Below are 21,529 nucleotides of genomic sequence, written 5' to 3'. Positions count from 1 at the left end.
AGGAATTTTGTAATATTGTAGAATAAAATTCCATGAATATCCATCAAATTGTTGCTTCAGTACATCCAGCCAAACCGGAAATAACTGAGCCAATCTCGTCTGTATGTCCGCCAACTCATGTGACATAATCCCCTTTCCCTACTAATGCCATGTGTTACACTGTCTAATCTGAAGGATTACTAAAGATAGCTGCTTTCAGGTTTCATGCAGCCAAAGTGCACCTTCCCTTTAAGAGATGCAGGCTGCCTTTAAGTAGCGTCAGGAACCCTACAAACTGAAGGTGTCAATGAGGCGATCTGCCAATCAACCACAGGACGAACACACTGGCAGCCAACCTTGTTATAGAGAGAGCTTCAAACCAATTTTACAGTCTCGTCCGCACCCATACGATTAGGCGCTGCTCGAGTCTGTGAAAACAGTGAACATTTTAATAAGCACGTAGTTAAAGTCTTTTACAAATGATTGCAAATTCTAGAGAGAGTTAACAGCTGGAAACACGCCCTGCTCCTCCTGACCAGAATCTGCAGCTACAGAAGCAATAGAACAAGTAGTCCCTTTATGGAGTGGACTCCACAGGCCTGCTGTGCTGCTGTTTTCAATGAACAAGAGGTTCCCACACAAGCAATTTGTCTTCGCTGTGCTATTATCCAGGGTTATGTCTATTTTTGACTCTGATTTGTTACAATTCTGCTTCTACACCTTTCTTGTCTCCGTTTTGCAGCCTTTGATTTTAACTTCAAAGCCCAGAATAGTTGAGTGAAGCCAATTTCTGTTTTTTTCAAAAACATACAACTTACTCTGTCCTGGGAAATAAGTGTTGCTGCTGCTGCTATTTGTAGCTACTCCCAGTGGGAGATCTGCTGCCATAGTATGTCATACTCGCCTGTCTTGTGCCATCCTCACACATCCACTGCAGCTTGCCTGAAATAAGTGTGTGTAACAAAAACTGTTCCAATTGTTTTTAGGTTCTGTGAATCTTTTATATCAGGAATTCTCACCCTTTAGTACACAATATTGTTGAATGCTACATCTCAATCAATTTGTATGAATGTATTACCTGAAGTTCCAGTATTGAGTCAACGTGCATTAGATGGTATCATATTTTTCCTTTTTTAACATGTACACACATTAAAATAAGACTTTAATTTAATGTTATTGTCTAAAGTTTACAAAATGCCTAAGTCGACAATCCAAGTATATGAATCATATTCAAGGCAAGATTATCATGCGAAGAATAAAGAATTACAAATTGTAGTATTCCAACTCACCGGTCATCAGAGCCGAAATCAGGCACAAAGGCCAGAATTTTCCAGCCATTCATGTCACAAACACAAAGCCCGAGGAGAAAAGCAGTTATTACTGGGTCCAGATACTTTGCAAGTAGCTCGTATGATGGATGACCAGTAAAACCGATGTTTCCATTTCAAAGTTTATTAGATGAAACCAGTGGGGTGTGGTGCTCATACCGGTTTCACCAGACTGGCAGAAACAGCCCGTACGCAGCTTTGCTCTGTAAGCTGAAAGAAATTTTGCCCAACACTATATGGGATGTTTCGGTCCCACCAAGGGCGCACCTCTGCTGTTGGGTTTCCTGGCAGCGAGGGATGCATTCAACTGGAAGCTCTGTTGACAACAACTGGACCTTAAGATCCATAATTGCACACACTCTCCAAATAGTTGACATCCAGATTTTTCCTCATCCCTCTCTCTGGTCCAGCATTTGATGACCATTCTTTCAGCCAGAACTTTCTGGACCTCTACTCATGATATAAATAAAACATTTTTACCACACGGTGGTGTGTTTATGATCTGGAATTGACTGCCTGAAAGGGTGGAGGAAGTAGGTTCAGTACTAATTTGCAAAAGGAAAGTGGATAAGTGCTTGAAGAGAAAATAAATTGCAAGGTTATAAGAATAGAACTAATTGGATCACTCTGCCAAAGAGCTGGCACAGGCGCGATGGGCTAAGTGGCCTCCTTCTATACCGTATCATTCTAGGATTCTGTATTTCTGTTCTACCACCTGTCTTTCTGACTTGCTGCTTTGAAAATCATCTACCAAATATTTATTTTAGACCAGACTTTTTAATTTACCCATTGAGACTTAACATTATATTACTCCTTCCCCATCATACATTGACTAGTAGAGTTTTGCAACAACAGAGAGAGGCCCTTCAACCCACCATGTCTGTGCTAGCCATCAAGCACCTATCTATTCTAATCCCATTTTCCAGCACTTGGTCCATAGTCTTGTATGCTATGGCATTTCAAGTGTGGAACTAAATGCTTCTTAAATATTAAGCGGGTTCCCGTCTCTACCACTCTTTCAGGCAGTGAGTTCCAGATTCACACCATGCTCTGGGTGAAAAAGTGTTTCCTCAAAGCCCCTCTAAATCTTCTGCCCTTTACTTTAAACCAATGTCATGGTTATTGACCCTTCTATTAAGGGGAAAGGTTTGTTCCTATCTAGGTCCCTCATAATTTTGTACACCTCAATCAGGTCCCCCCTCAGCCTTCTCTGCTCTAAGGAAAACAACTCCAGCCTAACCAGCCTCTCTACTTAGCTGAAACATTCCAGCCCATGAATCTCCTCTGCATCCATTCTAGAGCAATCACATCCTGTGGTGTGGCGATCAGAACTGCACACAGTACTCCAGCTGTGGCCTAACGATCATTTTTCACAGCTCCATCATAACTTGCCTGCTCTTGTATTCTATGTCTCGCCTAATAAAGGCAAGGATCCCACAGTTGTAGCCACCTTATCTACCTGTCTATTGTCTTCAGTACCATGCCCTCTCTTGTAGGACTTTCCACGTGCTGGTATCCATTGTCATCTCTATTGAAAAGTGCCCTGAGAAGGGAGGAGATGGCTTATGATAAATGATAAAACTGGTAATATATCTACTTGTCTAGTCTTCAGCTTTTGAAATACTGTTGCAAAGAACATGCAGCAAAAACAGTTAGTGCATTGAAGACAGTCAGTTTCAGTTAGGGCATTTAAGTTCACAGAAGGACAATCTATTGTTGTATTCCTTTTATGAATAAATTGGCAGTCCATCTAAGAGAGTAATGTATCCAGTCTATTTTGGGATAGTGGATTGAAAACTCCTCAAACTGGAACATGGAAAGATCAAGCAGCAGGACCGTTTCAAATAATTGCAAAATTGTCAATAAGGGTTGTACTGAATTAGAATTAAAATATTTGGTATCTCCATCATGTTACTTACTTTTTTCTCAAATATTCTCAGTCAAAGGGGGAGAGGTGCTTTGCTGTATACATATTCAAAGAATGTGACACGTGATGATTAGAACAATTCTTGCCTATTACCGCAGTAATAGTTTTTAACCTATTTAATTGATGAAGTATGTTACACATAACAGCATATTGAAATCTCTGTTGATGTCAAAGTCATCGGAATTAAACCCATATGGGAGGTTGAGCATTGTTGGCCTGTTACATACTGTTTTAAATATTCAAACCTAATTACTTAAGGATTCTCAATTTAAGATTCACATCTTACCCCTTTTATTTTTTAATGGAAAATACAACTTTACAATAGGAAGCCCACATAAATTTTCCCATAAAAGTGAATGAATGCCCTTTGACCATATTAGTGCATGTAGCATTATTTCCAGATGCATCTTATAACCTAATTTCCTATGTTCTGCAATGTAGCCACTCTGTAATCACAAGCATAATATTTCAAGCATGCTGCATTTATACTCAACCAATGCTTCATTGCTTTTCCTGATAAATTTTGGTCCAGTTCTCGAGAGTCCACGAATGTACAAAACGTTTCATGTTCTCAGCGTGAAAAGCAGCTGGAATTGACAAAGTCATTCCAGAGGTTTCTCACAACCACCGTGAAGTACCTCTCAAGTGGTATGACCTTTCAAATGCCTTCAGTTGCACTTGAGAAAAATTAGTTGAAGGCCATTCACAAAGCAGCGTCTGGACAATAGTTCATTTCCACACATACTTTCCATTCTTGCAAATGCCTTAGGCCTGAATGTTGATTCAATTGCATGGACTGAAAACTAAAGCAGAATTTCAGCGTCTCTGCAAAAGATACATTGGTTGAGTATCGGGCTGCAACACTATTGCCCCTGTTCTTTAATTGGCAATCCTTAAAGACAGATCAACACTGGGAGCACTAGCTGCTGAATCCACCCTTCTGTGACAGCAATAACTTTTGAAAATGGAATATATGTGAAGGAAGTGGTTTGGTCTTGAAATGGAACACATTTTTACCAACCAACATGTTTAAAAATAATAAAGATTTGTTAAACAAGGAAATGAGAATGTAAATATCCTTTGATTGTGGCACATAATAACCAACTATTGGTATCACTGCTCATTAAAAATGATAAAACTAGCAATATATCGGTTTGTCTTGTCTTCAGCTTCTGAAATCGTTTTAAAAGATTGTGCATTTAAAATAATTAGTGTAATAAAGCCAATAAGTTTCATTTAATACAGTTAAGTTCCAAGAAGTATACTTTGGCATCACGCAGGACTGGATTATGCATTGCTTAATTGTTTAAATGATGAAAATGGCAGTGACCTCGACTATGTCTCCAGTAAGCATTAGCAAGTTATTATCTGGTGAACTGGTGCGGCAACAATAATCTCTCCCTCAATGTCAACAAAACGAAGGAGACTGTCATCGACTTCAGGAAGCATAAAGGAGAACGTGCCCCTGTCTACATCAATGGGGACGAAGTAGAAAGGGTCGAGAGCTTCAAGTTTTTAGGTGTCCAGATCGCCAACAACCTGTCTTGGTCTCCCCATGCCATCACTATAGTTAAGAAAGCCCAACAACACCTCTACTTTCTCAGAAGACTAAGGAAATTTGGCATGTCAGCTACGACTCTCACCAACTTTTACAGATGCACCATAGAAAGCATTCTTTCAGATTGTATCACAGTTTGGTATGGCTCCTGCTCTGCCCAAGACCGCAAGGAACTACAAAAGGTCGTGAATGTAGCCCAATCCATCACGCAAACCAGCCTCCCATCCATTGACTCTGTTTACCTTTCCAGCTGCCTCGGCAAAGCAGCCAGCATAATTAAGGACCCCACGCACCCCGGACATTCTCTCTTCCACCTTCTTCCTTCGGGAAAAAGATACAAAAGTCTGAGGTCATGTACCAACCAACTCAAGAACAGCATCTTCCCTGCTGCTGTCAGACTTTTGAATGGACCTACTTGTATTAAGTTGATCTTCTCTACACCCTAGCTATGACTGTGACACTACATTCTGTACTCTCTCCTTTCCTTCTCTATGAACGGTATGTTTTGTCTGTACAGTGCACAAGCAACAATACTTTTCACTGCATGTTAATACATGTGACAATAATAAATCAAATCAAATTAAATCAAATCAAATATTATAATTAGGAGGCTGGCCGTTCATCTAGTTTTGAAGTGGACAGTCTGGCTTTGAGTGCATTTGGCCCCATTCTCCTACTGGGTGCCCCTACTGGATGCCTTGAGATCCGGTATTTTAAGGCTTGCCCAGCCTGAGGGGGAAGGTCTATTCATTCAATGAACAAAAAAAACATACAGCACAGAAGCAGGGCCTTCGGCCCTCCAAGCCTGTGCTGATCATGATGCCCTAGCTAAACTAACAAAAACCTTCTGCCCTTACTCGGTCCATATCCCTCTATTCCCTCCCTATTCATGTACCCATCCAGATGCTTCTTAAATGTTGCTAATGTGCCTGCTTCCACCATTCGTGGGAACTCCCCAACGAAAGTGGAAATAATATAAAATACATGACATCAAATTCAACCAATTAGAGACTGGATGGTTCCGCAAGGCCACCCTCCCAGCTTTGTTCGTTAAATGTCGGTCATTAAATAATTTCCACAGTAGCGAGTGCCAGTTATTGTCGTCAAATCCAAACACTGACATCAACTATCACTCAGCAATTCAAAATGCCGAAGGGAAAAATATTATTCAATCTAGAATGGTCAAAAGAATGTTATTCCATGCCAAAAAGTAGGAAGGGACGAGCTTCGTGCATTCGGCCCTTTGTGCCGAAGGAGTATCAATGTCAGCCATCAAGGAAAGGGAGATGTGAATTAGCACGTTTTGTCAGAAATACTCAGATTTAACACTTAAAGTGCAACTACATCATCTATGTAGGTCTGTGTGGACTTGTATTAAGCATTCTAGAATTGTTAGCCATATGCTTCTGGGACTAACTTATAGGCTCATAGGATGGCAGCCTAGGTCTGCTCATAATCAGAGCATATCGGGGGTCAGCATGGAGTAGACCTCTTGGACTCTCCCTGACAGCTGCCCTTGAATTAAAAATGTCCAAACCTCCAAAGGCCGTTTTAGCTGTTCTCCTATCTCAAAAGTGGTAAAAGATGACACCACCATGCTACTGGGTAGAGAAAGTTTCATTTGCAGCTTCCAGCTGTCTGGTCTCTCTCTCCTGAGCTGCTAATTCATTTCCCAATTTTGGGAGCTGGAAATCTTCTCTCTCCCTTTCCTGTTCTCTTGCTCCCTTTCTTCTCTCCCTCTCTCTCTTAGATTCCAGCTGTGTTTTGAGCTCTTCCAGCTGAAATTGGACTGGGGAGGGGATTTGGAGTCATGGTTGAGCTCTACATCCAACTGCTCCATCAGTAGCATTAGATCCAAATGTTCCACTCCAACAATTGGATTTTTAAATCACCTGCTTTGCCTCAGGACAATAAAGTAATTACTGCTGTGTTATGGAAAATCGTGAGGCTTCACCAGTTTTACAGGAGTATTAACTGCAACATAAAAGTTGTCAAAGAAATCTACTGTAACTCCTCCATGGTGAGAGATCTGGCGTGTGGGGAAGCAAAGACAAAAACAGTGTACAGAATATTGCATTAAAGCAGATCCATGTTGTTTTTCCCTCTGGCAGACGATACCTTCAGCAAAAGTGCAACAAGGAGTTCCCCTCAGTTGCAAAATATTTCAAATTTGAGAAGTGGGTCCAGCATTCACTGTTGGATTAGTATTGAATGGCAGAGCAGGCTCGAGGTGCCAAATGGCATACACCTACTCCCATTTCTTATGCTCTTATTTATTTTGTGATTGCCAGGAAATCTCGTAAGGAATCACAACAGAAATAAACTCAGTTCGTGCTCTCAGCGCAGGGAGATTTTCTGCATATTCAGTTGTCAATGCAAGTGTTAATTGCAGCAACGTTTTCCAAAATCCGGAAGTTGATCAAAAGGGTTATTGTTGCAGCCAATTGTTTGGCCTATATTTTACACAACACAACAAGGTGTCATAGAAATCATAGAGTCAGAAGGAGGCCATTCGGACCATCGTGTCTGCACCGACAACAATGCCACCCATGCCCTATGCCCATAATCCCACCCTGCTAATTTACCCCACTAATCCCTCTAACCTACACATCCCAGGACACTAAAGGACAATTTAGCGTAACCAATCTACTTAACCGGTCACAATGTGCCTCAATAGATTGCATTCTTCCATTCAGCATAGCCACTGAATTTCCTTAAAATTGCTGCATCCTACATACAGAAATGGTAAAGTGAACATGAACATTGAGAATGATGTTTTCTGCATCCGCATCAAGGTTTCTCACAGCACATCTTGTGGCATGGTGGCACAGTGGTTAGCACTGCTGGCTCACAGCTCTAGGGATCTGGGTGTCCAAATTAGCCCTTGCAAATGCTGTGCCCTTTGAAGGATTTTGGTGTTCAAGCATGCAATCTGACCCGAATGGACTGTTTGAAGAATTCCAGCATTGTGGAAAGTGTTATATCCTCCCCTGAGATGAAACACTGCCAGGCCAGTAAGGAGATACTTGAAACTTTGCAGCAAAAGCCTAGGGAAAAGAAATTCATGAGCATGAAGAAAATCAGCTCCAATATATTCCCCACACCATGCAGCAATGCACATACAGAATGTGTTTTTTTTAAAGGTTATTTATTAAAGTCACAAGTGGGCTTACATTAACACTGCAATGAAGTTACTGTGAAAATCCCCTAGTCGCCACACTCTGGCGCCTGTTTGGGTACACTGACAGAGAATTTACCATGGACAATGCATCTAACCAGCACGCCATTCGGACTGTGGGAGGAAACCCAAGCACCCGGAGAAAACCTACGCAGACACAGGGAGAACATGCAGACGCCGCACAGAGCCACCCAAGGCTGGAATTGAACCTGGCGCTGTGAGGCAGTGAGGCTAATCACTGTGCCGCCCATTTTTGGACTGTGGGAGGAAACCGGAGCACCCAGAGGAAACGCATGCAGACATGGAGAGAGTGTGCAAACTCCACATGGACAGTGACCCAAGCCGGGAATCAAACCCAGATCCCTAGAGCTGTGAGCCAGCAGTGCTAACCACTGTGCCACCATGCTGCAAGATGTGCTGTGAGAAACCTTGATGCGGATGCAGAAAACATCATTCTCAAGGTCCATGTTCACTTTACCATTTCTGTATGTAGGATGCAGCAATTTTAAGGAAATTCAGTGGCTATACTGAATGGAAGAATGCGATCTATTGAGGCACATTGTGACCAGGAGGCTCCCCCTACTACCAGCAACTGACAGATTGCTGAAATGCTGGAAACCCTGTCACGATATGCTTCAAAGTGTTGGTGAGGGAGGGTACCCCAAAATAATGTGGAGATTCTTTGGGGGCATGGGGGTTGCCAGTGAAGAGGCTTTCTCTTTCTCAGCAATACTATTCACCATTTGAGCTTTTGAAGTCAAGTCGTTTCGTAGCCTCTCGGTGTATGAACTGATGAGTGACATAAATGGAAACCTGAAGAGAAGGATTTGGGACAAGCCTTTTCAGTTTACAGTGAAAGGCAGACTGAACCAATTAGCACCAGATGTGGCAGAAAACTATGAGAGAGACTTTTTAAAGTCTTTTCTGTACAAAGGAGTCAAGAAGTACTTAAGTGATAGATATGACTTGTCTGAAAACAGCTTTCACAACAGAATGTCCAAATTAGCCCTTGCAAATGCTGTGCCCTTTGAAGGATTTTGGTGTTCAAGCATGCAATCTGACCCGAATGGACTGTTTGAAGAATTCCAGCATTGTGGAAAGTGTTATATCCTCCCCTGAGATGAAACACTGCCAGGCCAGTAAGGAGAGATACTTGAAACTTTGCAGCAAAAGCCTAGGGAAAAGAAATTCATGAGCATGAAGAAAATCAGTTCCAACATATTCCCCATACCATGCAGCAATGCACATACAGAATGTGTTTTTTTAATGTTTATTTATTAAAGTCACAAGTGAGCTTACATTAACACTGGAATGAAGTTACTGTGAAAATCCCCTAGTCGCCACACCCTGGCGCCTGTTTGGGTACACTGACAGAGAATTTACCATGGACAATGCATCTAACCAGCACGCCATTCGGACTGTGGGAGGAAACCCGAGCACCCGGAGAAAACCTACGCAGACACAGGGAGAACATGCAGACACCGCACAGAGCCACCCAAGGCTGGAATTGAACCCGGGCTGTGAGGCAGTGAGGCTAGCCCGCTGTGCCACTGTGCCGCCCAACTCATGATGACGACCACTTGATGAAATAAGAGGAAGAGACTAGAAGTGGATGTCTGAAAGCAGATCATCAGACCTATTTCTTACGAGACATTTTCTGACTCCTGGGAACAAAAACCTCTGCAGCCAGGAACGGACAAAAGTGTAAATTCATTCATAACAAAACAGATGAATTGACAGTAGAACTAGAAATAAATGTGGGCGATTTGATAGCCATTACATTATAGCTGCAAAATGACAAAGACTGGAACTTGCATTTTCAAGGATATATGACGTAAGGGAAGGTGGGAGATGCTGCGTTTGGCATCTAGGCAACATTTGATCAAATATTGCATCAAGGAGTTGTAGTAAATTTAAATGATTCAGTGAGAATCCACGAGTGAGAGTCATACTGAGCACTAACAATGATAGTTGTGGTTCTTGGAAGTCAATTATCTGTTCCAGGACATCACTGTAGGAGTTCCCCCTCCCCCCCGCAACACTGCCATGACGCAATCACATTCATGCCCAGGAAGGGTGTGATACTGATTAGCATATATTAGCATACATTATAGTCTCATTTGGAGGCTTGATGTTACTAATTCTGCCCTCAGCGTATCTTCCCACCGAGCCAATATGATGCCATGCCAGCACAAATCACTACTGGTTTTCAAAAATGATAAGAGGCTTGGAAGCTACGGTGCCTTATGGGAAGGAGGGTGCCAGACTTCAGAAGGGGCTTCTGATCTATACGATTCTCCTTCTCACCTGAGATGTAACTTTGTTGAAATTCAAGCTTCCCCCTCGGAGATTCAATATTCCCGCACGCTTCAAAGTTGAGACTGGGTGGGAAACGGTGCTAAAGAGGCCATGAAGTGGCCATTTAAGGACTTCAATTGGGGCAAATGCAGTCTACCTCCTCCGAGGCCTTGCCTGTTGCAGTGTAAAATCTCTATGTGGTCAGGGCAGGCTGGAACCCGGAGTAAATCCCAACCCTTCAGTTTCACTCCTCTTGCTTAAAAACCCACCGGAGGGGAAGCATAAAATTCTGGCCATAAGGTTGGAAGTGGGTAGGTTCGCTGATGAATGCATAGTGTTTAGTGGCATTTGTAACTCAGACACTTATGCAGTTTGTGTCCATTTGCCTCATGACTTTGACAACATTCAGAATTAGGCTGATAACGTGGCTATCAGGAGGCAACATGGTTTTGTGAAGGGGAGGTCGTGTCTCACTAACTTGATCGAGTTTTTCGAGGAAGTGACGAAGATGATTGATGAGGGTAGGGCAATGGATGTTATCTACATGGACTTCAGTAAGGGCTTTGACAAGGTCCCTCATGGCAGACTGGTACAGAAGGTGAAGTCGCATGGGATCAGAGATGAGCTGGCAAGATGGATACAGAATTGGCACAGTTGTAGAAGATAGAGGGTAGCAGTGGAAGGGTGTGTTTCTGAATGGAGGGCTGTAACAAATGGCATTCCTCAGGGATCAGTGCTGGGACCTTTGCTGTTTGTAATATAAAAAAATGATTTGGAGGAAAATGTAACTGGTTTGATTAGTAAGTTTGCGGACGACTCAAAGGTTGGTGGAATTGCGGGTAGCGATGAGGACCGTTAGAGGATACAGCAGGATATAGATCGGTTGGAGACTTGGGCGGAGAGATGGCAGATGGAGTTTAATCCGGACAAATGTGAGGTAATGCATCTTGGAAGGTTTAATTCAAATGGGAAATATACAGTAAATGGCAGAACCCTTAAGAGTATTGATAGGCAGAGGGAACTGGGTGTACAGGTACACAGGTTACTGAAAGTGGCAACACACGTGAAGAAGGTAGTAAAGAAGACATACGGCATGTTTGCCTTCATTGGCCAGGGCATTGAGTTTAAACATTGGCAAGTCATGTTGCAGCTTTACAGAACATTAGTTAGGCCGCACTTGGAATATAGTGTTCAATTCTGGTCGCCACAATACCAGAAAGATGTGGAGGCTTTGGAGAGGGTTCAGAAAAGATTTGCCAGGATGTCACCTGGCGTGGAGGACATTAGCTATGAGGAGAGGTTGAAGAAACTTGATTTGTTCTCACTGGAACGATGGAGGTTGAGGGACGACCTGATAGAATTCTACAAGATTATGAGGGGCATGGACAGAATGGATAGTCAGAAGCTTTTTCCCAGGGTGGAAGTCAATTACGAATGGGGGGCACAGGTTTAAGGTGCAAGGGGTAAGATTTAAAGGAGATGGATGAGGCAAGTTTTTTACACAGAGGGTGCCTGGAACTCGCTGCCGGAGGAGGTAGTTGAAGCAGATACTATAGTGACTTTTAAGGGGCATCTGGACAAATACATGAATAGGATGGGAATAGAGGGATATGGTCCCCGGAAGGGTAGGGAGTTTTAGTTCAGTCGGATACCATGGTCGGTGCAGGCTTGGAGGGCCGAAGCGCCTGTTCCTGTGCTGTTACTTTCTTTGTTGTTTGTTCTTTGATAAGTGGCAAGTAAATTTACTGCTGCACTAATGCCAGGCAATAACCATCTCCAACAAGAGGGAATCTAACCATCTCACCTTAACATTCAACGGGAACACCATTGCTGAATCCCTAACCATCAATAACCTTGGGGTTACCATTGAACAGAAGCTTAAGTGAAACAGTTGTGTAAATACTGTGACGACAAAGCAGGTCACATGCTGGGAATTCCATGGTAAGTGACTCAGCTCCTTACTCCTCAAACATTTCCACAATCTACAAGGCACAAGTCAAGGATACATTTCACTTGTCTGTATGAGTGAAGCACCAACAACACTGAAGATGCTTGACACCATCCAGGACAAAGCAGCCGACTTGATTGGCACCTCTTCCACCACCTTAGACATTCACTCCCTCCACCACATGCATTTGGTTGCTACTTTGGGCACCAAACAAAAGATGTTTTGCAGCAATTCACCAAGGCCCCTGTGACAACATCTTCCAAATCCATGGCCGCTACCACCTAAAAGGACAAGGCCAACAGATACATGGGAACACAAGTTCCTCACCAAGCCACTCACTATCCTGACTTGAAACTATATAGGCATTTCTTCACCGTTCCTGGATTAATACCGTGGAACTCCCTTTCTAAAGCTCTGTGAATGTACCTACGCCACATGGACCACAGCTGTTCAAGAAGGCAACTCACCACCATGTTTCCAACGGCAGTTCAGGATGGGCAAAAAACACTGGTTGCCAGTAATGCCCACATCACTCCCCACTCCCCCCACTCCCCGCCCTCACACAACCCTCCCCCACCTGAGTAATGAAATCATTGAGATCACAGGATAAAAGCAATGCTGAAATAAACTGCATAGTGTCCTCTGATTACCACTTCAGCCCCAAGGAAATTCAAAGTCACCCACACAATGTGCTCTATGTGACACGTAGTGTAGATCAATTTCGAGTGGTAGATTCAATTTCCTGAGGAATATTAGTGACCTTTTATTAAAATCTAAAGCTTCAGTGGAGCTTTTACTGTGGAGTCAGCTCACAGATTGTCATATTTATTGGATTCCGTTTCACAATAGGACAAGATTGTTGTTTGAACTCATCAGCTCAGGATTATAAGACTTTCACAATAGCCACTCGGCCGCCATATCCCTTTAGAAAGCATGTGCCAATGAATAGAGAGACAAGAAGAACCCAAGAAGCTGAAATAAAAAGTGATGTACGTTTTGAAGTTTTTCAGAGATAATTCTAACAAATATATCATCCTAAAAAGGAAAATTAAGACAAACAAAAGTTTCTTTATTCCCCCTGAGCCCTGACATGATCATTACAAGTTATCAGTGGTGAGATATCTAAGGAAGTGAATGAAGTGGTTACAGTTTCCTGCTGGCTACTAATTGGATGCAGCTCAGAGTAAATAATCTGACCATGGGGGAGGACTCATTTTGCTTAGTTACTGTGTGATGTGGTGCAGAAGAAATATGTGATGGTCTCTGTTGCTGGCAAGTTCTAAATGCAAGCTCCATATGCCAGAGATAGAAATCAAACCATTTGAGGCATTAACAATTTCCTGCAAGGAGCGCTATGAGAACACAAGGCAAGCAGCACTTCTTTGAATTGCAACGTTTGTACAGAAACTTGAATCTGTGAGTGTCACAGTGGCGCAGGGACCAAGGGAGAGGACACACTAGTTCTTGAAACTAGTACTAAAGATCCTGCTAGAGGCAGATTGTCCAGTACTCATAGGGGGAAAGGGAAATGTCCACTTCACCCTCCTATCCCTGCAGCAGCAGCAGGCACTATTCCCCCCTGCTACTGCTGTCCAGGTCAAGGTGGTACCTAGCATGATGTACAGTACCCAAATAATCCCTTTCCCCCAGTAACTCCTGTAAGGTGTGCTTTAAACTAGAGTAGTCCAGCATTTAATCTTGTTCGGTGAAAGTCGCAGAGAATTTCGGGAAAATTGTTGAAGGAATGTTGGTGAAGTCTTGACAAAATGTCCCAGAAAGACTCCTGATGTATTTCAAATGTCCTCTTTAACCCTTCGGCAATAATTGAATCGTTAAATTTGAACATCCCTTTAAGTAGTGCTCAAAATCCTTAGCAATGAATTGTTTACTCCTAGTCGTTTACTTAGGTTAAATGAGGTCGTTAATTGAAGTGCCAACCACAACATGCCATCAGCCTCTTTGAAAAGCGCTAGTAGGCAATTTAGCTGTCAAATAGATCCTTAGGAATCCTTGTCCCTAGCATGGGCTTCAATTCCTTTACCAAGATAGCATCTGGTGCCAGACAGGACTAAACAAGCATTGCATCTCAAGTCCCTGCACTGGCCATTCTGGAGGCCCCCCCCTGTAGTGGCCAATCAAAATCATCCCTTAGTATATAAACCAGAAAGCCACTGGTTTCCATGCAGAATGGTGAAATAACTGTGTTTTCTGATGTTGGTGCACTTCAGTCTTCACTGCTGAACAGGTAGAATTGGAAAGTTATAATCACAAGTGGTCTTGCAATTGTCAAACACCAGATGAATCTTCAGCTTCAGAAATATCCAAGTGGCCTATAATTCGAATTGTTTTGGCTTGTATTATCACACGTACTACTAATAACAATAAACTCTGTCCATTCCAGGAAAGATGAATTTACAGCAGAGAGGGGGATGCGAAAAGGAGTTTCAAAGGTGATGGTCGTGGTAACTGATGGTGAATCACATGACAGCTACAATCTACCAGATGTAATCGATAAATGTAATAAAGACAACATTAGGAGGTTTGCTATTGCGGTGAGTACTTCATATGTTCATTCAACCTTTCGAAATTTTATAGGCTGATTTCCTGATTGGACCCTCCTGATAAAAAGCAGCACTCGTTTGGGTTAGGTTGGGTTAACTTGGGTTAGGAGATCACAATCCTTTGTTCTCTGATTTTCCATCTATTAATTTAAATGGATGAAAAATGAGAGACTGTCATTTGCCAACTCTCTCTCTGTGAGCATTGCAGCTTAGTAAGAGTTTTAACAACACCAGGTTAAAGTCCAACAGGTTTATTTGGTAGCAAATACCATAAGCTTTCGGAGCGCTGCTCCTTCGTCAGATGGAGTGGAAATGTGCTCTCAAACAGTGCACAGAGACACAAAATCAAGTTACAGAATACTGATTAGAATGTGAATCCCTACAGCCAGCCAGGTCTTAAAGATACAGACAATGTGGGTGGAGGGAGCATTCAACACAGGTTAAAGAGATGTGTATTGTCTCCTGTTGGACTTTAACCTGGTGTTGTTAAAACTCTTACTGTGTTCACCCCAGTCCAACGCCGGCATCTCCACATCAGCATTGCATCTTGACAGGAGCACCCAAACCTTTTCTTAATTTGAGCATTAAATTTAACACTTCTAAAGTGACCATGTTCACAAAGCAAAATGCGGTGCTTGGCCATTTAATGTCCTGCACTCTATTTGTTTGTTGCATATCTACATAACTTCTTGTCTGCACTTTCTGAATGCAGTCACTTTATATTAAACAGGTGAATATCTCTGTTAAAATAGAGCAGAGAGAAATGCTATATCAATATATAATTGTGTGTTCGATAATTACTGATCGCTGACACTAATTCAGGAATAGTTTCTAACAGTGATAATCCTGATGACTATAAGTAAGATTTGTTTTCTTGCTTTTGATCATCTCATCTTGCTCCACCCTCCTGCCCATTCTTTAAAATTCTTATTCCCCGCTGCCCAACAACCCAGACTACCTTGAGATATTCTCATTCCTTTCCTCCTTCAGACGCTGCATTTCACATCCTCAAACATTTCAATCTCCATCTCAAGTTGTCTCTGCTTTTTCGTCTCTGATTTCACCACTCTCAGGTTTTCTGTTTACCTCTTCCATTTTGAGTGTTTTCCAAATTGGAGTCTTGAAGCTAACTTAGAATAGCTATGTCTACACCACGAATTGTAAACTCTTTGCGAGGACCGACAATTCAAAACTACAGAACAGCACATCCAAAAATATGTAGAGTGCTTGCTATTGTCAATCATGACAAGAGTATGCACAAAATAAAAGCAAACCACTGCAGATGCTGGAAATCTGGAATAAAAACAAAAGATGCTGGAAAAACTCAGCAGGTCTGGCAGCATCTGTGGAGAAACTCTGTTTCTCTCTCTCCAAAAATGTTGCCAGAGCCTGAGTTTTTCCAGCATTTTCTGTTTTGATCAACAAAATATTTGTTTTATTTGTAAATTATTTACCTCAGTTTTATCCTTCAGTGTTGCTCTGTCTTTTGCTAGCATCATACTTTATGGTGATTACTGTATTTTTTCATTTACCCTGAGACAAAAAGCTGTTTCACGTAGCAATTTAATTAAGGACATTAAAAATGTGCCCATACAGTTAAAACTGACTCTGAAAGATGGCATGAGAAATGGATCTTGTTCCCTCCCAATATAATCCTACTGCAATTCACCAACAGCACTGAGCAGTGTATGGTACCATCTTTAACCATTAGACTAATATTTTCCAATAGCCAAGGACAATTTTTGAGAAATCAAAGATAATGCTTCGCAATATTACAGGAAGCATTAGATTGTTAATGGTTCAAATAGTCACAATAATTTGAAGTAGCATGCAGTTGGTCAACTCAATGAAAGTAAGTGCATGTCAATAAGCTGATGACAGGTTAGATCTTATTACCTCTGAACATCACATAATACAGAGGTGGTCAATGTTTTAAAGGATATAAGACATCAGCTCAGATGCAGGGAAGGATTCCTAATTCAGGGTTGGGCATGCATGTTTGCCAATGTTTATTGCAGAAGATTGATGGAGACCAGATATCCTATTTTGGACTTCATTTAATTTCCATTGACTGCAGGGTGTCATCTTGGTCTCTTCAACTTTTACCACAACTCCTTCACACAGCAACCTGTTGAAATGGCGGCAGAGATTATATGGAAATTCCATGAATTTTCCCTCGCATTCCATGATGTCAAGGCCAATATACTAAGCGGCTGGTTTTAAAATTTATGTCTTTTCAAATCTGTTCTCATCAAAAATATATGTGCAAAATTGTTGTTCCTGGCAACTAAATAATTATGTTGTACGAACAATGGCTGTGTTGAACTGCATTTCAATCATGGCATTAAATTTTATTAATTTTAATCAATTTCTACATCTAATTTTAGGTGCTTGGCAGTTACAACAGAGGAAATCAAAGTACTGACAAATTTCTAAAAGAAATAGAGTCTATTGCAAGCTTTCCTAAAGATAAACATTTTTTCAATGTATCAGATGAAAAAGCACTGGTGACAATAGCAGAAGCCCTTGGAGAGCAAATCTTTGCTTTGGAAGGTAGGACATGCTATTTTCCCTGGATTTGTCATTGTTTCAGCATGACAAGTCAATGTCTCCACAGGTTTCAAAGCAAGAGTCTCATCTAGTTTGCTCCAAATTGTAGAGAAGCAATGATAAGACCATAGACCATTAGACATAGGACCAGAATTAGGCCACTGAGCCCATCGAGTCTGCTCCGTCATTCAACCATGGCTGATATTTTTCTCATCCCCATTCTCCTGTCTTTTCCCCATAACCCCTGATCCCTCTATCAATCAAGAACCTATCTATCTCTGTCTTAAAGACACTCAATGACCTGGCCTCCACAGCCTTCTGCGGCAAAGAGTTCCACAGATTCCACTCTCTGGCTGAAGAAATTCCTCCTCGTCTCTGTTTTAAATGATCGTCCCTTTAGTCTCAGTTTGTGCCCTCTGGTTCTAGTTTTTCCTACTAGTGGAAACATCCTCTCCACATCAACTCCATCCAGGCCTCGCAGTATCCTGTAAGTTTCAATAAGATCCCCCCTCATCCTTCTAAACTCCAGCGAGTACAGACCCAGAGTCCTCAACCGTTCCTCTATGACAAGCTCTTCATTCCAGGGATCGTTCTTGTGAACCTCCTCTGGACCCTTTCCAAGGCCAGCACATCCTTCCTTAGATATGGGGCCCAAAACTGCTCACAATACTCCAAATGGGGTCTGACCAGAGCATTATACAGCCTCAGAAGTACATCCCTACTCTTGTATTCTAGCCCTCTTGACATGAATGCGAACATTGCATTTACCTTCCTAACTGCCGACTGAACCTGCACGTTAACCTTAAGAGAATCTTGAACAATGACTCCCAAGTCCCTTTGTGTTTCTCATTTCCTAACCATTTTCCCATTTAGAAAATAGTCCATGCCTCCATTCCTCCTTCCAAAGTGCATAACCTCACACTTTTCCACATTGTATTCCATCTGCCACTTCTTTGCCCACTCTCCTAATGTGTCCAAGTCCTTCTGCAGCACCCCTGTTTCCTCAATACTACCTGTCCCTCTACATATCTTTGTATCATCTGCAAACTTAGCAACAGTGCCTTCAGTTCCTTCCTCCAAATCGTTAATATATATTGTGAAAAGTTGTGGTCCCAGCACTGACTCCTGAGGCACATCACTAGTCACCGGCTGCCATCCTGAAAAATATCTCTTTGTCCCCACTTTCTGCCTTCTGCCTGTCAGCCAATCCTCTATCCATGCTGGGATTTTACCCTTATCATCATTGGCATTTAATTTATTTAACAGTCTCCTATGCGGCACCTTGTCAAAGGCCTGGAAATCTAAATAAATCACACCCACTGGTTCTCCTTTATCTAACTTCCTTGTTACCTCCTCAAAGAACTCTAACAGATTTGTCAGAAATCCCCTTGACAAAGCTGTGCTGACTCAGTCCTACTTTATCATGCACTTCCAAGTACTCTGCGATCTCATCTTTAATAATGGACTCTAAAATCTTGCCAATGACTGAAGTCAGGCTAACCGGCCTATAATTTCTGCTGCCTCCCTCCCTTCTTAACAGCGGTGTTACATGAGCTACTGATAATTTAGGAGGACTAACAGCCCAACATTAGCCATCCACTAAGTCATATTCATTGGCTTTTCTTATTAGTAGTGTGCCTCAGGGATCAGTGTTGGGACCGCAATTGTTTACAATTTACATAGATGATTTGGAGTTGGGGACCAAGTGTAGTGTGTCAAAATTCACAGATGACACTAAGATGAGTGGCAGAGCAAAGTGTGCAGAAGACACTAAAAGTCTGCAAAGGGATATAGATAGTCTAAGTGAGTGGGCGAGGGTCTGGCAGATGGAGTACAATATTGGTAAATGTGAGGTCACCCATTTTGGTGGGAATGACAGCAAAATGGACTATTATTTAAATAGTAAAAAATTGCAGCATGCTGCTATGCAGAGGGACCTGGGTGTCCTTGTGCAAGAATCACAAGGAGTTGGTTTGCAGGTGCAGCAGGTAATTAAGAAGGCAAATGGAATTTTGTCCTTCATTGCTAGAGGGATGGAGTTTAAAAACAGTGAGGTTATGTTACAGTTGTATAAGGTGCTGGTGAGGCCACACCTGGAATACTGGGTACAGTTTTGGTCTCCTTACTTGAGAAAGGATATTCTGGCACTGGAGGGAGTGCAGAGGAGATTCACTAGGTTGATTCCCGAGTAGAGAGGGTTGGCTTATGAGGAGAGACTAAGTAGACTGGGGCTATACTCATTGGAATTCTGAAAAATGAGGGGAGATCTTATAGAAACATATAAGATTATGAAGGAAGTAGATAAGATAGAAGCAGGGAAGTTGTTTCCACTGGCGGGTGAAACTAGAACGAGGGGGCATGGCCTCAAAATAAGGGGGAGCAGATTTAGGACTGAGTTGAGGAGGAACTTCTTCACACAAAGCGTTGTGAATCTGTGGAATTCCCTGCCAGTGAAGCAGTTGAGGCTACCTCATTGAATGTTTTTAAGGCAAGGATAGATACATTTTTGAGCAGTGAAGGAATTAATGGTTATGGTGAGCGGGCGGGTAAGTGGAGCTGAGTCCACGAAAGGATCAGCCATGATCTTATTGAATGGCGGAGCAGGCTCGAGGAGCCAGATGGTCTACTCCTGCTCCTAGTTCTTATGTTCTTATATTGTTGTTATAAATACAAAAAAAACTTGATAGTATTAAATTGTTGCCAACCTCCCAAGGTTGGCTTGGAGTCTCCAGGAATTAACAACTAATCTCCAGAATGCTGCAGAAAGCGATCCAAGAGAAAAATAATATGGGCAATAAAAGCTGTGTTCCTATTTTAATGTTTTATTTGTTATACAAAAAAAGCAGATACTTGAAAAAGGGCTACAGGTCTGCAGGATATTAGTTTTTTTTTTCAAAGTCCTTATGGGTTGGGACTAGAAGAATGTTACCAGGGGACAGGAAGAAATTATCAGACGCTTGGAGTAACTCTTTGATCCAGATTGTGTGGTGCAAATCATATTCTGCACCTCATTCTTTTAGAGCCATTTCTCTTGTTTCAAATCCTTTCTTTCCTTACTAAAACCACAAAACTTACTTTTTCACCCCATCCCCACTTCTTCATCAACCCATCTTTGGATTTACCCTGGAAAGCATCAAGCAAGAACCAGTGGTATTAGAAACAAGTTATATAATTGGTACATGCATGTTATACTTTTGACATCGTACTTCCAAGAGTATAGACTAAAACAGAAAATGAAAGCCACTCATTTCTTTCTGTTATTTCTGATATGCTAAGACTGGCCCCTCCTTAAGGGCAGGAGCAATAAAACTGACAAGCAGCCAACCATCCACAAAAAGGTCATTCAACCATGAAAATGACCTCAAATTACGCCTACTTACACCACTTCCCTACATGGAATCTCTGAGCAGTGGCCTTCAGGTGACAAACTGGGTTGACCACAGCTCCACTTTAGTGGCTAAGTACAACTGTGTCCCAGACCCACATTACTCTGTGCAGATGGGATCAGCGGTCAGTACATAGATGTGCTGGCCATCAGCCAGCATACCCTCTAATTCCATCTTTTACTCCTGTTCTACACTCCTAAAATTGAACTCCAACCCTTGTAAACTTTCTAACTGCAACACTATATCCTGCACCCAATCCTTTCCTTCTCCCCAAGTACTCTATGAAGAGTATGCTATGTCTGTATAGTGCACAAGAAACAATACTTTTCAAGGTATACCAATACATCTAACAATAATAAATCAAATCAAATCAGATCCTTCACTTTTCTGTCTTGTGCACATTTTGTTTTAGGTTTTTTGTGAGACAACTAAGTTTTCATTACTAACGATCACTTTTCATTTATCAGCAACTGGTGACCAACAAGCTGCCTCTTTTGAGATGGAAATGTCACAAGTTGGGTTCAGTACACATTATACAGAGGTAAGATATTGAGAATCTCCTCCACATTTGTTTTGTACCGTTCTTGGCTAGGCTCATTAGATAATCTTAATTTTTAATGGAAACACTGCAACAAACAACAATTTTATCCCTAAGTGCAACAGACCGCATTGTTTTACCAAGGTATTGCTCAACACATTGTGCTCCACTCAATGTTTGGGAAGCTCCCCACCAGGAATTCAGGAGAGAGTGTGTCATGATATTGTATCCATTGAAAACTGTGTGGAGATGCTGGATTACCCATATGTACTCCAAAT

General features: G+C 42.0%; 1 protein-coding gene across 1 annotated transcript in view; it reads left to right on the top strand.

Annotated features, from left to right (window-relative positions):
• Positions 1-21,254, top strand: part of LOC144489532 (integrin alpha-1-like) — a gene marked incomplete at its 3' end in the record, with an annotated part of 54,289 nt that extends 33,035 nt beyond the window's left edge. Inside the window, exons 5-7 of the mRNA XM_078207400.1 lie at positions 14,618-14,768; positions 17,165-17,330; positions 21,181-21,254. Coding sequence (XP_078063526.1) covers positions 14,618-14,768; positions 17,165-17,330; positions 21,181-21,254 — 391 coding nt within the window. The remainder of the gene's footprint in view (positions 1-14,617; positions 14,769-17,164; positions 17,331-21,180) is intronic.
• Between the last annotated feature and the right edge of the window lie 275 nt (positions 21,255-21,529).

Source organism: Mustelus asterias, unplaced genomic scaffold (assembly GCF_964213995.1).
Source record: "Mustelus asterias unplaced genomic scaffold, sMusAst1.hap1.1 HAP1_SCAFFOLD_2279, whole genome shotgun sequence".
Lineage (NCBI taxonomy): Eukaryota > Metazoa > Chordata > Chondrichthyes > Carcharhiniformes > Triakidae > Mustelus > Mustelus asterias.
This window is presented reverse-complemented; position numbering and strand designations above follow the sequence as displayed.